Source organism: Ctenopharyngodon idella, chromosome 16 (assembly GCF_019924925.1).
Source record: "Ctenopharyngodon idella isolate HZGC_01 chromosome 16, HZGC01, whole genome shotgun sequence".
Classification (NCBI taxonomy): domain Eukaryota; kingdom Metazoa; phylum Chordata; class Actinopteri; order Cypriniformes; family Xenocyprididae; genus Ctenopharyngodon; species Ctenopharyngodon idella.
The window spans coordinates 3,432,112-3,447,987 of record NC_067235.1 but is presented as its reverse complement, the minus strand read 5'-3'; the positions used below and the strand labels follow the sequence as shown (position 1 = coordinate 3,447,987).

The 15,876-nt window shown below is 36.5% G+C and overlaps 1 protein-coding gene across 2 annotated transcripts in view; it reads left to right on the top strand.

Annotated features, from left to right (window-relative positions):
- The window catches only part of lars2 (leucyl-tRNA synthetase 2, mitochondrial), a 106,878-nt gene that overhangs the window by 53,100 nt on the left and 37,902 nt on the right, over positions 1 to 15,876 (top strand). For both annotated transcript variants that reach the window (XM_051865782.1, XM_051865783.1), the window contains exons 8-12: positions 711 to 818; positions 1,143 to 1,302; positions 3,373 to 3,477; positions 7,983 to 8,098; positions 8,178 to 8,461. In XM_051865782.1, coding sequence (XP_051721742.1) covers positions 711 to 818; positions 1,143 to 1,302; positions 3,373 to 3,477; positions 7,983 to 8,098; positions 8,178 to 8,461 — 773 coding nt within the window. The remainder of the gene's footprint in view (positions 1 to 710; positions 819 to 1,142; positions 1,303 to 3,372; positions 3,478 to 7,982; positions 8,099 to 8,177; positions 8,462 to 15,876) is intronic.

Genomic DNA, 15,876 nt, shown 5'->3' with positions numbered 1-15,876 from the left:
GTTTCCAAGCTTTAGCTTAACCTGATGTACTAAAATAACTAAAATGGAAATAAAAAACTATATAGACATTTAAAAGCAAAAACTGAATTGAAATGACAAGTACTGAATTGAGCTCTCTTTCATGTCTTTTTGCACTTGAACGGTCAAAAGCCGTAGGCTTTGGCGAGCAAAGTACAGTTGGTTGTCTTAAGTGAACATAAGTTTGGAGAATATCAGATGTGTATCAGTGTATTGGATCTGTGTATTGTTAGAGAAATAATTACTTAATGCATTACAATTGAATTAAATTAGATTTTTGTCGACTAAAACTAAAACAATTTCCGATGACTAAAACTAAATGCCATTTTAGTCAAAAGACTAAACCTAAATTACTAAAACGAAATCAAAATTTGCTGTCAAAATTAACACTGCTATCATGGTTTAAAATGTTACTTGCACAATGTTGCTAGCATGTTTCTAGCATTATTTGGCATTTTGCTAGCATGTTTTAGCAGTTCCCAGTCTGCAAGCTGTAATAAGGACAATTTCTATGAGGACGTGAAAGTTTTTTACAATACAAGAAGTGTATTGTGTTTGGTAACTGAACAGAACCCTACACTTTTGAAGAGTAGTGTATATTTTAGATAAATCAGTTATATTAACATATAATGTTAATGTAATTTATGTATTTATTAATTATCTTATAGTTTATTAGTAATCCTGTCTTGCAGCCTCTTCTGGATGCCTTGGCCGATCTCCCTGAATGGTATGGAGTCAAAGGCATGCAGGCCAACTGGATTGGCAACTGTTCAGGCTGCTTTTTCAACCACATATTGAAGGTACTGAATGCTTCATCTGTGAAATTCCCTTACATCTCTTGTGCAGCCAGACAGGATTTGGATTTGTCAGCTCCACATCTCTTTTCAGAGGTGTATTTACTGCTAACTGCTCACATGGCGCTCGCTATGAAATGATGAATTTTTGACTGCAGGTTGTGTACTGTGCATGCAGCTTTGTTTTCTTCAAGTCTGTTGTTGTTTCTGTTGTGGGAGGATATTATTTGTGCTTATTAAAATCATAATTTGATTTCTAGCACAGAGAGTGTCTGCCAAAATCTGTTTATCTGTTGCATGTCTTTCTCTCTCCATTGCTTTCTTTGTCAGGTGGATGGTCATGACACAGGGGAGGTGTTATCTGCATACACCTGTTCTCCAGAGGCCGTGTTCGGAGCAGCCTATGTCTCGGTCCTGCCCTCCCACCGGCTGCTGCGCGGCTCCAGTGCCCTCAAACCAGCTCTGCTCGGAGCCCTGAAACCTGGGAGAGGTGAGCAACACACACACACAGACTCTCTCTCTCTCTCTCTCTCTCTCTCTCTATCTCTCTCTGTCACACACACTCACACACACACACTCACACACGCACACACACACACACAGATGTGACACCTAGCCACTGTTAGCTTGAGAACTGATTCTCTCAGAAACAGGTTAGTGTATTTACCTAAAACTAAAACCATAAGAAAAAAAATGAAAATTTCTTTCATTAATTACTCACCCTCATGTCGTTCCACACCTGTGAGACTTTGGTTCGTCTTCAGAACACAAACTAAGATATTTTTGATGACAGAATGCTGTCAGATTTTCTTCCATTCTTCCATTGACTGCCTTTGTAACTGACACTTTTAGTTTAATTGTTTTAGTTTTAATTGTTTTAGTTTTAAATGTTCTCAAAAACTTCATAAAGAGTTTGGAAAATGAATCCATATGAATTGAGCGGTTTAGTCAAAATTTTCTGAAGAGAATCGATCGCTTGTTGTGATGACAGATTTAATTTAGGCTTTTACTCACATGTAAACATTGATCAGCAAACATCAGCAGAAGCTCAACCTAACTTGAATAACGCTCAAGAACAAACCTCTTCTGGAAGCTTAAACGTGAGAATGAACCTCATTGGTTACGCAGCACGTTTGAGCTTCCGGAAGAGGTTGTGCGTTATTCAAGTAAATCTGACAGCATTCTGTCATCAAAAAGAGCTTCATTTGTGTTCTGAAGATGAACGAAGGTCTTAAGGGTGAGGAACGACATGAGGGTGAGTAATTAATGACAGAATTTTCACTTTGGGGTGAACTAACCCTTTAAAGCAATTACGCTTTTTTCCATGTTCATAACTGGCGGTTATGGTAAGGGACGGGATATTTCCCAAACGCAGTCAAAGCACTTGACCAATCACAACACACTGGTCCAGCTGTCCAATCAGAGCACATTCTGCTTTTCAGAAGGAGGGGCTTCATAGAGACAGGAACTAAAAAGAGCGTTACTGACAGACTGGGAAGAGAGGAGCTGCAATAATGGAGAATATTTGAAAAATTATGTGTTTTTTGAGCATTCAAGCATGAACCTATTCTAGTAGACCCCAAAAACCAAATCAAGACTTTTAAAAGGGCGTAATAGGTCCTCTTTAAATTCATGTTCCTCATAATCTTTAATCAAATAACTTCCCCTCCCTTTTTCAGCGTCTTCTCTTCTCTTCTCTGATGATGAGGGCGGGGCAACCTGTCACTCACATGAGATCCACCAATAACAAAACACAACCATCCAATCACAGACAAAAATTAAGCCCCACCCTACTTGTGTTCTTGTTCCAGAAGCCGTTTCACTTGAATGCTCATCACAATCGGTGAAAAAAAGACTGTTGCAACTTCCATTTTGTGCCGACTTTAATTTTTTTTTCCAGCTAGTTGCAAAGTCAACATTTCTCATTTTAATTTAGTTTAGCTTGATGTACTAAAATAAGTAAAACTAAATCAGAAAAAAAAAAAAAAAAAAAATATATATATATATATATATATATATATATTATTTTTTTTTTTTTTTTTTTTTTTTTTTTACTACTAAAAATTACAAAAACAACAAAATTACTGAAACTAACTAAAATGAAAATGGAAATTCTAAAATTAAAGCAAATTCAAAATATGAATAAAAACAATAACAGTATCTCAATGAAGATAAAGTAACGCTGCTCAGGAACATCGTCTATAGAGACTGAAGGAGTTCAGCAGGGTACAATAGAGAAACATATTCCATCAGCACTGTTAAAGCTTTCATTATATAAAGTTTGTTATGTGAAGAAATCAAAATGACAGTAAAGAATAACTGCATTGATGTATTGGTGATATACAGATGCTTTTATTTACTGTTTTTGTAGTGTGTCGGTGTGTTTTAACCCTTGTGCAGGTTGCTAGTTGTTGATCTTGTGGTCTTGCACAAAAACATGAAATAACTGTGAATCCCAAAGGCTTTGGAGGAGGACACATTTCTGCTAATGAGATCTCAGATTCAGTCGTAGGTATGAGATCAGTGTTAGTTGATTGACCTTTGACCCCTGCATGTGCAGACAGTCTGACTGAAGTCACTGCCCTCAACGTGTTCACCGGCCGCGAGGTTCCAGTGGTAATCTCTGCCAAGAATGAGTTCGACGGACATCTGGACACTGTGATAGGTGAGAGGATGCTTGTGTGTGTGTGTGTGTGTGTGTGTGTGTGGAGGCTTGTATGTTTTATCAAAAGCAGCAGTGTTCTAGTCTGTAAATCTTTACTTTGTTAATGTAATAATCAAGAATGCATTCAGATGATATCCAACAGAGACAGCAGTCTCAATAGATTTTGTCTATGTGTGTGTGAATTCCCTAAGGAGAATCTACAGTATACATCAGGGAGTGTATGGAGTTCACTGCTCTAGTTGTTTTTCCACAGTTTTACACATATACCATAAACATCTCATTAAGCGATTTCCCAGCATGCTGTTCTCCAGCATCAAGGATTTCTGTAAGAGCTCTTCAGCCTCTTCTGTACATTTGTCATTTGCATGTACAGTTGACCCAAAAAATATTTAGACACTTATGCCACACTTAAAAAATGTACAAGAGCCAATGACATTTTCATCAATGAAAATGATTTTAATTCCTGAATAAGTGAAAATATCAAGAAGGTTTAACCAACCTGAAATTGCAATGGAAAAAAAGTTCCATTAAAATTCTCTGTTATGTAGTTTGGAATAAATATTACTTTAAATAAACAGTGAAGCAGTTTTGTTTTAGAATATTAATATTTGAAAACATTTTGTCCATTAAATAAAAATCATTGTAGTATTGTTTAGTTGTCATGATTTTGTTTTACAGACAAGAAAACAATATATAATAATAAAAAAAAAAAAATGACATTGGAAGAGTTTTCAAATGGTAAAATCGTTAGGGATGATATTCATAAAAATACATGATAGTCATTTATTCTGACAATATAATCAGAGCCAATCCTCCCTATATGAAAACTACGCAAGTTGTGTAGGGCCCCCGAACCATGATGATTTATTATTTATATTATAATGATTTATATTTATTTAATAACTGTTTTGGACTCGGACATCATGCAGTGCGGCAGATAATAACATGCGTCTTGACATGGCTATGACTGCAAAACGAAACTATCCTTCTGGAACAAAAAAAAAAGTGCCAAAAATGAAGGAAGTATGTATTTTTGTAACATTTTAATTTCTTATTAAGTCTTGAAAAAGCAATAAGTTCATAAGCAAGTCGTAAACCAATAACTCCAGTCCAGGTCTCCGCCATGTTTTGTTAGAAATGCCCCATGATGAAATGTAACTTTCGGTTTGTTTTGGTTAGACAATGCCCATTAGTCTAAAATTAGATCATTTAGAGAATTATTGATGTATTTTCATATGTTTACCTAAGGCTTTAGGTCCTAAGCCTTCTTCCCTCTAAAAAATGTGGGGTTGTTTCAACCCAGATTTTGGTCAAAATGGACAAACCCAACAGTTGGGTTAAAAATTTAATTTAAAAAAATGTGACCCAATGGTGTTTGTCCATATTTGATGCAAATTTGGGTTGAAACAACCATGCCTTTTTTATTTATCATGCTGTAATTTCGTTAGTAAATCGCACATTTAGAAAGCCAGTTCGGCTGTGTGTTATAGTTTTTCTGACAGCTAGATGGTGCCAGAGCATTACTATTAAAAAAGCATTTATTTAGCTGTCAACGAAAATTTGGTTTTAATTTGACTTAATTCTTACTGCCAATTTAACGTGTTTTAACGGGTTTCCCTTTACATATTTATATATGTTTTTTATAACTTGCAGTTTGTTTCCTTGATGTTTTAATTCCATTAGGCCTATAGAAAACTGTCAGTGCACCTTGAATACTGAAAATCATTGTAATTATTACTTAAGTTTATGGAAATTTGGGTTTTTTAAGAATGCACTGACAGGGGCCCCTTCCCAAAGTTTTGCTTAGGGCCTCCAGAAGTGTAGGATCGGCACTAGATATAATAATTAATGGTTACACCACTTGCCATTTTTTATGTTGTACAAATTGAAGATTTTCGGCAAAACATGTGAAACTAACACGAATACAAAGATTACATTTCTAAGAACTTGAAATGCCATTTGCATTAGACCCAAAATACAGCGAAATATGATCAAAGATGACTATAAAAATAAATCTGCATTGTTTATCCTTTTGATCTTTAATTCATAAAATTAGCAAAAATCTAACCTTTCATTGAAGGAAAAGAATTGAAGGTGGGGGGAAAATCACATTATGAAATAAATGTTTTTCTCCAAAACACTTTGGCCACAATTATTGGCACCTCTAGAATTTTTTATGAGTAAAATATCTCTAAAGTATATTCCCATTCATATTTACATTTTTGGGGGATCATGAACATGAAATTGTCCAGCCATGACTTCCTGTTTCAAAGGAGTATAAACATGAGGAAACAGAAAGGCCAAAATCCCCTAATTATCAATGAGTAAAACCAAAGAATATAGTTCTGATGTGCAGCAAAAGTCTGTTGAGCTTTACAAAATAGAAAGTGGCTGTAAGAAAATAGCTAAAGCATTGAAAATCCCCATTTCCACTATCAGGGCAATAATTAAGAAGTTCCAATCAACTAAAGATGTTACAAATCTGCCTGGAAGAGGACGTGTGTCTAAATCGCCCTAATGCGTGGTGAGGAGGAACGTTTGAGTGGCCAAAGACTCTCCAAGGATCACAGCTGGAGAACTGCAGTCTCAGAAAGCCTACAAAAAATGATCAAACAGCACCTACAACCCCACAAGTTGTTCGGGAGGGTTTCAAGAAAAATCCTCTGCTCTCATCCAGAAACAATCTCCAGCATATTCAGTTGTCAGACAAGACTGGAACTTCAAACGGGACCAGCTTCTTTGGTCAGATGAAACTAAAAAAAGAGCTTTTTGGCAGCAAACCCTCCAGATGTGTTTGGTGCACACATGGATAAAAAGTACCCCATGCCCACGGTTAAATGTACTGCTGGATCTTTAATGTTGTGGGCCTATTTTTCTGCTGGAGGTCCTGGACATCTTGTTCACATACATGGTATCATGGATTCTATCAAATCAAAACCTGACCGCTTCTGCTAGAAATCCAATAATGGGCCGTGGTTGGATCTTCCATCGGAACAATGATCCAAAACAAACATCAAAACCAACACAAAAATGTGTCACTGAGCACAAAATGAAGCTTCTGCCATGGCCGTCCCAGTCCCCTGACCTGAACCCTAAAGAAAATGAGTGGACTGAACTGAAGAGAAGAAGCACCAACATGGATCTGGGAATCTGAAGGATCTGGAGAGATTCTGCATGAAGGAATGGTCTCTGATCTCTTGTCAGGTGTTCTCCAAACTCATCAGGCATTATAGGTGAAGACTCAGAGCTGTTATCTTGGCAAAAGGACGTTGCAAAAAGTATTGAATAAAATGGTGCCAATAATTGTGGCCAACGTGTTTTGGAGAAAAACATTTCATAATGTGATTTTCCCCCCACTTTCAATTCTTTTCCTTCAATGAAAGGTTAGATTTTTGCTAATTTTATGAATTAAAGATCAAAAGGATAAACAATGCAGATTTATTTTTATAGTCATCTTTGATCATATTTACCAAGGGTGCCAATAATTATGACCGCCACTGTATCAAACCAAGTGACATACTGTATACCAGTTTATATGTATGAGTCAGTTCTCCTCAAGTTCACACAGGTGTGCTCTCAGAGTAACCACAGTTGCAGAGAATCATATTAAAGGATTAGTTCACTTCTGAATTAAAATTTTTGATAATTTACTCATTCTCATGTCATCCAAGATGTTCATGTCTTTCTTTCTTCAGTCGCAAAGAAATTAAGGTTTTTGAGGAAAATATTCCAGGATTTTTCTCCATATAGTGGACTTCACTGGGGTTCAACGGGTTGAAGGTCCAAATGTCAGTTTCAGTGCAGCTTCAAAGAGCTCTACATGATCCCAGACGAGGAATAAAGGTCTTATCTAAAGAAACCATCGGCCATTTTCTACAAAAAAAAAAAGAAACAAAAATTATATAAATTTTTACCACAAATGCACGTCTTGCACTGCTCCGCGATGCTCCACGCATTACGTAATCACGTTGGTCACGCGTGAGACATAGGCGGAAATACCAATCCAGTGTTTACAAAGTGAACGTGCAAAGACTAAGCCAAACGGCCTTTACAAAAAAAGGACCTTTCAATGTGATTACGCAATGTGTAGCGCAGCGCAGAGCAGTGCAAGACGAGCATTTGTGTTTAAAAAGTATATATATTGTTTTTTTGTTTTTTTTTAGAAAATGACCGATGGTTTCTCTAGATAAGACTCTTATTCCTCGTCTAGGATTGTGTGGAGCTCTTTGAAGCTGCACTGAAACTATGTGGAGAAAAATCCTGGAATGTTTTCCTCAAAAACCTTAACTTCTTTTCGACTGAAGAAAGAAAGACATAAACATCTTGGATGACATGGGAGTGAGGAAATTAATTAACAATTGAACTGATCCTTTACCTATCAACATGTTTCACTAATGTTTCCCAACTACAAAGTGTCACAATTCCTTGTACATTTACATTTAACACTAGATAATATGCATTAGATGTCTTAAAAATAAATGCATCTCTTTTATTCTTTATAACAGGGATCCCAGATAGCAGTGAGGAGGATGAGAGTTTGGCTCAGTCTCTGGGTTTGAGCTGGATCTCTGTTCTGAAGACAGAAGAAGACGGATCACAGACTCTCATGAACTCAGATGAGGTAAACTCACCGTCCCGGTTAAACACGAGGACAGAGGTTCCAGTTAACTGGTTACAACTCATAATCTCTTCTGCTGTAGTTTACAGGTCAAAGCCGGGAAGAAGCTTTTAACTCTGTTACCCAGAAAGCCCGGGAGAAGAACATTGGTGGATACCTCACTAGTACAAAGTTACGTGATTGGCTAATCTCAAGGCAGCGCTACTGGGGCACACCCATTCCCATAGTGCACTGCAGCTCATGTGGGCCTGTGGCAGTTCCAGCGGAGGACCTGCCAGTCATGCTACCTAAAGTACCTTCCCTCACAGGGAAAGGGGCGTCGCCCTTAAAGACGGCACAGGATTGGCTGAGATGCCAGTGTCCGAGGTAAGCGCAGTCTTTCTCTAATGACGGCCATTTGAAAGTAGCTGTTAGTGTTAGCAAATATTTACATTATATTATAAAGAAATATCATTATATTACACCAGCTGAGCCACTGCCATGAAGATTTTGTTTTGTTTATTAGGGGTTCAAGGGGAAACCCTATTGTAATTGTTAAAATTTCCAAGGATCAGCATTCTCCCCTAAAAGTCATCCAGCAGATCAGACCGTAAGTTGTAGAGACTTGAAACTTTGAGGGCTGGTAGTACTCACACTGTCACCAAGGCTTGCCCCGATCGGCCTGACAGGGGCGCTATACCGGTGAAAAGTACAAAATCGGTCATAACTCGTAAACCGTTAGGCATAGGCTCAAGTGTCTTATATTGCTGGAATCCTTGGCTCAAGACGGATAAAATGCCTCAGATTCGACTGCCATTCTGGCGAAATTTTCGGGTATTTTGGATTTTTAAAAAAAAACTTTTGCAAACTAGTCCTAGGTTTTTGGGCTGATTGGAACCACACCAGTGCAGCAAGAGTCTCTGGAGTCTCATTGTCAATAATTATCAAAAAAAAGTTGAAATTTCAACTCACGGTCTCTAAGGGCTGCCAAAACGTTTGAAGTGGGCATTACTAAAATGGCTTTAACTCATGAACGGAATGAGATATTTTCACCAAACTCAGCACAACAATGTAAGAGCTCATTCTGTGGTCGTGTGAAAAAATACACTATAACAGGAAAAAAACTTGAAAATGGCTGTAACTACTTCACCGATCGACTTGAAAATTGGCATGCAGTGTCTTTGTCCAAGGTGCCATGACTCATACATTGACGCATCTATAAAAACATGTCCGAAATTTAAGCAGCTATCAGACAAGGTTAACAGAGGCTGATCGGAATGAAACTCGCTGGGCCTGTTTGAGTCATGGCCCTAGAGGCCTGTGAGAAATTCGAAATAAATCAGCCACCGGGGGGCGCCCTCATGTTTTTCATGTGATTTCTATCAAGGATTGTGTATCGCGCGATTTTCTGCACACGTCCACATGGTAAAACTCCTCATACCAGCAACTTTGCCTCTAGGACTGCCTCTGTCCATCAAATCGTTTGTTAAATATTGGAGATTATTTAAAAAACCAACTTTGCCCACTAGTCCTAGGTTTTTGGCTTACCCTCGATAATTGTAAAAAGGTAAAACATTATACCTTTTTACGCATGTGCTTAAAGGCCTTAAAGCGCTTGAACCCTCATAATTGCTGCTTGCAGCTATATTATTTTTTAATTTTGTTGTTTGTTTTGTTTCGTAATAATCTAATATTTAAATATTAAGAAATATTATTATATTGACATATTATATAAAGTCATTCACCAGCTGAGACACTGCCATGGGAATTTTTTGTTTAAATTTTTAAAATTTTGTTTTGCTTTGTTTTTGTGTAGTTTAGTTACAGTATTATTACATTTATACAATATACTTATATATTATAAAGAAATATTATTATATATTATTATTTTTGTTATAATATTTATATTATGTTGTATTATGAAGAAATATTAAATATTCACATTTAATAGAAAGTCATACTCCAGCTGAGCCACTGACATTGAGATTTTATTGGTTTTTATTTTATAATTTTGTTTTGCTTTGTTTTTTGTTTTGTTATAGTATAATATTTATATATTACAAATAAAGTCATGCGGTAGCTGAGTCACTGCCATGGAGGTTTTGTTTTCTTTTTATTTTACTGTTTTGTTTTGGTTTAATTATGTTTGGTTTTGTTTTGCTTTGATTTATTGCCATTTGATTTGATAGAGACAGAAAGGTCAGCAAATTTAAAAGGTGAGAGAGAGGAGAATAAAAGAACTATACATAGCACAGTTGAATTTGAACCTGCATCCCCCATAGGAGCACCAAGGCTCAACCTGTCTGGAGCATGTGCACTAATCACTTAGACTCGTCTCAGAGGAAATTTATTCTCACATTTAGAGGTCAGACAGTTTGGTTTCTTTGAGAGTATAAATTGAACTCTGAGAAAATGGAAAATAAAGTGTTCGATAAGAGATTCATCTGGTGGCATTGTAATATAAGTGGAATAATTTTCTTCCATTATCTGAGTCTTTGTACTCCCACTCTGTCATGTGAAATAATGGCAGACTGGACCAGAACTCATTGTCTCAGATACCATCAAAACAGAGCCAAGTTCAGACTCAGCCAGACTGAAGTGGCTTGTTTCTGGGAGCACTTGTCCCCTGGAGGCTACAGGGATCATTACCACTGAGTCATGGAGGTGGTGAAGATGTGCGCACAGATAGCACCTCCTCAGTGTGAAGGGTATTAATAGACCCTCTCTGACCATGAAGCACAGTAATGCCAGCAGAGCTGCTGAAAGCTGATGACATTTTTACAAAAATCCTTTGTCAGATTGCCACATGAATGGAGAGACAAACATGTCATAGCTGCCTCAATTCATGCATTTGTAAAATACATACACACAGAAATGTGGTTTAGTAGAGGTCGACCATTATGTTTTTATGTTTTTATGTTTTTTTTTGTTTTGTTTTTTGCCATATCCAGAAAGCAGGGTGGTAAGTCAGTTTGTTTTTGTGTTCTTGAAATGACAATTCAAAAGCACAACTTAAAGTTAATGGAAATGAAATTACAAAAAAAAAAAAAAAAACCTTTTTTTGGCAGTGGCGAGAGATGCTATTTACAACAAATGTAAATAGCAAAAAAGTATTTTCTTTGGACTAAGTGTAAATAGTTGTTAGAGGCTATTTCAGTGTTTCTCATTAATTACCTAGACTTTGGCCGCCACCACAGTCTAATCTATGCCGCCACAGTTTCATAATGAACCGAAAATATTTCAAAGCGAAATGCATACTTTTGCTCGCGTGATCATATCGTGATCCGGTGTTTTCCGCGTCTTTAAATTTTTTTACATTTTTATTACAAGTATCCGATTCCTGACCTTAAGTATCCGATTCCAGAATTGGAATTGATTTTCAATTCCCAACCCTAAGCAGGGGTATTCAATTAAAATTCCAAGACGTCTGGTCTCTATCCTTCCCAGCAGAGGTCCGGACAATACTTTTTTGGAATAGTTATACACTCAAAAAAATGATTTTTTGATGCTGTTCACTTTATTTAAACAACTGATTTTGATTCAACACCATTGTATTAGGTTTCTGGTTCAAATTTAATTGCTTCATGTTAAATTGACTTCAAACGATTACTTTTTGCCTCAACTTGATGTTTTCATATTAAAATAACATGTTTCAATTAAGTAAACTTGATTGAAAACAATTAAAACAATTAAAGTTGTTTTAATAATAAAAACAACTATTTTGGGCATGCCATAGATGGAATAAAACCATCTTCTGGCTAACACCTAACAAGAGTCTTTACAGAGTAAAGATTTTGTAAAAGTTGTGAAAATTGTTCTTGAACGCATCCACTAAATAAACTATTCAATTAAACTGGATTATTTGTTTTAAATTTAGGATAATTAAACTTAATGGTTTTGGACAAAATTAAGAATGTTAACCTGATTTAACTAAATGGCATTGAGTTAACCTTATGTAATAAATTTAAGTTAACTGAAATAAATAATGTTAATTAAATGCAACATAACCAAATCACGTGGAACCCTGTTGACATAAAAAAATTAAGTAAATCCAACGTATAATTTTTTTGAGTGTATATTTCCATCAGGCCAGCAGTATTACTTTGTAAAAGAAAAAAATAACTAAACAAAATAGTCATCAAAGATGAGGATATTGGGTCCCGAGAGCCAAAGAAGGTTTCTGAGAATTTAAAAATATGAATATTTCATCAGATGAGCCCAATTGGATATGAATATTAAAAGGTAATTAAAATCAGGCTATTATTATTTTTTACATTTAGATATGTATTGCAGAAGGCAGTGTGACAGAGAAGATACTATATGTGGGTTTTCCTCTTGAGTTCTTTTTATATTTTGCTTAAAATAAGTATCTATAAAAAACAAACAACTTACATAATAATCAAAATAATCACTCTAATCATGAGCAGAAAATAAAGTTAACTAGTAATTTAAGTTAACTAGTAATAAAGTTAACTAGTAAAGTTTTAATTGCATCTTTCCTTGCCATCTATAACTAATTTTCCTTATTATAACATTGTTTATTATGAAATAATCTTAACATGCTGATTAATAGGACTAATGCTAAATGTAGATTAAAAAAAAATGTCTTGTCACAAACCTGGTTTGAGCGGTCGGATCCATATACTGTATGTATGACAGATAAAAATAACTTTTTTTTTTTTTTGCTTCATTCTCGCTTCTGAAGCGTTTTAGCGAAAATATTACATTTTGTTTTTGTTCACCATCTTTCTGCTACTGTTGTTAAAATAACCGCGTCATCTGCAGCTCTTGTAGTTCTTCAGCATCTTCAGCGGGAGAGAAAAGCAATGCACACAGAACAGAAAGGGCTTGAATGAAGCACGCTTGGCTTTAGGTAAAAATATTACAGGATATAGCACCAAAACCTCATTACCATAAACAGCCCTGAGCACTTATGGTGTGCACTGCTCTGTTGTTTTGATGCGCTGCTCACTTTAAACTCTAGAAACGGTAAAATGGTTGTCATTTTGTCTTGTGGTCTGGATGGAAACAAGCCAGGGTCTGGAACCGGACCGCGGTCTGCTATTTGAGGATGCCTGCCCTAGAGGTACCGAGGTCCACTCCCCATAGTCTCATAGAATCCTGTGGGAAACACTGTACTATACTTAGAGTAGCAGATAGTAAGTGCGTTAATAACAACTTATTCATTGTACATGGTTATATTTATTAAAATCATAATGGATGCTGCCTTATAGGGACATTACCTGACCCTGTCCCTAAAGCCCTCCCCTACACCTACCCCTAACCATATTGATCAGTGAAGGTGTCCACGAAGGTCCAGGAAAGGAGCCATGGTTTTGTTTGAGTATGGTAATATGAGCTAACGGCAGTCAGAAGAGAGAAAGATGTCATTTTTACCGTCATTCCCATAGCGGCTCTATTAGAAACACCGTCACAGCAGCAGTAACTAGTTTTTTGTAATTTGATGCAAAGGTAATATAATACTAAGTATAGTGTTATAAATGTATACTTAAAAAAAAAAAAAAAAAAAAAAAAACTGAAAATATAAAAAACTTTGCAGGATTTACAATATTGTTGACCGTTAAACACGTCATCACAGTCTGTGAAAAGGGTCTATAGCTGTTAAGGAGTCACAAGCTGTGTCCAGACACTTTCTGAAATATTGCAACAGCTGTAGAAATTAGGGCAGGGAATCTGTGTTTCTGGACGCTCTGAAGTTTTTAGCAACCTTACTTTTATTTAAAACCTACAAGAAGCAACTGTTTGAGATTTAAAGAACTTTGTTTAGTTCTCCTTATTTAGTTAAAAAGGCCATATTTTGCCCTTTTTCAAAGTCCTGATGTTGTTTTTCATGTTTGAATGTTCAAAACACATTATTTTCTTCATATTCTGCATTGTTGCAGCTCCTCTCTTCCCAGTCTGCCAGTAACACTAGGTTAGTTCCTGTTTAGCTCCGTGTGTTCTGATTGGTTGGCTGGACTAGCGTGTTGGGATTGGTCAATTGTTTACCACAACCGTGACTTTTAACACGCTACTGATGATCTACCATCCACTCTTTGCTTGGATCATAACCTGCTATACTGGCCCTCGGGCCTTGTTCATCTCGATCTGCAGGTGCCAAGACATCCTCTGATTGCAGAAAGCCAGTGGCGTCTGCAGAAACAGGAAGAACACATTCAAAACTGATCCTTTTGCAAGGGGCCCCGAAACACCTGGTGGGTGGTGGGAGTACCCTCTGAAACAGGCAACAGTCCAACCAGCCAATCTAGCCAACTGTGATAGCGGGGGCTTTGGATGGCATCATAAATAGGCCATAGGGGAGAGCGGGGCACAACCTAATGTTTTTTGACTTACTCAGTTTCTGTAAATCTACTTAGGGTTTAGAGAATTTCTTTTGTTCCACATTAATTTCACACATGTCTGGTACAAATATGAGGCTTTGTTTCATTAATACAGTGTATACCTAAAGGGAAGTGAATGTGACAACATGCCCCATAGGTGGGGCACATTGTAACATGTGATGGGGCACGTTGTAACAGGACCATATGACAGCTAAAATTTTTATCAGACTTAATTAAAAAAATATACATGACAAACTAAAATATTTTGTCAATAAAAGACAATAATTATTTTTTTTCATATAAAATAATAGCATTTTTTTGACAATGGACACTCTGTAAAACACAGCTGTACAGCACTGGTCAAAACAATACAGGCACACAGATGAAGAAAGATATTCAGACATTCAGAAAAACACAGAGCTGAACAAAAACACTCCTCCCTCCACTCACAGCTCTCACAGAACACCAGACAAATAGACGAGACAGTACAAATGCTGAACATTTCTTGAAATAATATTTTCTGAATGTTCACGTTCTTCCTCTCAGTCTTTATTCACCTTTTTTCCATGGTCTCTTAACAGAAATTCATAAAAGTTAATTATGCCAGTTGTATCGTAACTGTATAGAATAGTATAGTTGTAATAGCGGGGCACATTGTAACACAGTGTTACAACAAACCCTCTCTGCGCAACTGGACTTTAAAACTGGTTAGTGTCTTCTGATAGTTAGTGAAGCATTAAACAACTACCCAAACTGCTAAACAATAGATTGGAGATTAAAATAATATCAGATTTGTCTAATTTTAAATAAAAACAAAAAATATAGATGAAAAATTTAAGTAAGAAATTTACTTTTGCTATTGTTAAATAAATGTTCAGTGATGTCTTCCAAAGATTTTTGAATTTTGGCGCATTTTTTTCTCTATATATTGTCGATATGGCAACTAGTAAATATGCTAAGTTTCTTCATGCTAGCGTGTGTGGAAGTATTTAAACCCTGTGTGTTACAACTAACCCCGCGCTCCCCTACACACTTGGCCCTAAGGCTGTTTCTTGGACTCTGAAGGCTAGAGAGCGCAGAGAACCTGACACTGACACTGCTCACAGAAAAGGTCTGGATAGCATTAGTCCAGTCTTGTCAAGTTTCTTCAGTAAATTTGTCTGAAATCTGTTTGTTTCCATTCTGCACATATTTATAGTAACTAGTAGAATCACAGTATTTGATCGGTTAATTCAGACTGCTGACGAGGAGACTGGTTCATCTCTTATCTGTTGAGACCTCGAAGAAAATCACACCTCAGTTCTTTAAATGATCACCTAGATTCTGTGAAGCGGCTGCGGAGAGAGAAAGAGACGGAAACAAGATAAAGAGAGAGATGGTGCTTATCTGCCTCGTCCTTGAGGAAAAGAGGAGTCATTTCCTGAGCTGTGATATTGTCTCTGGCTTCATTGTTGGAAGTTT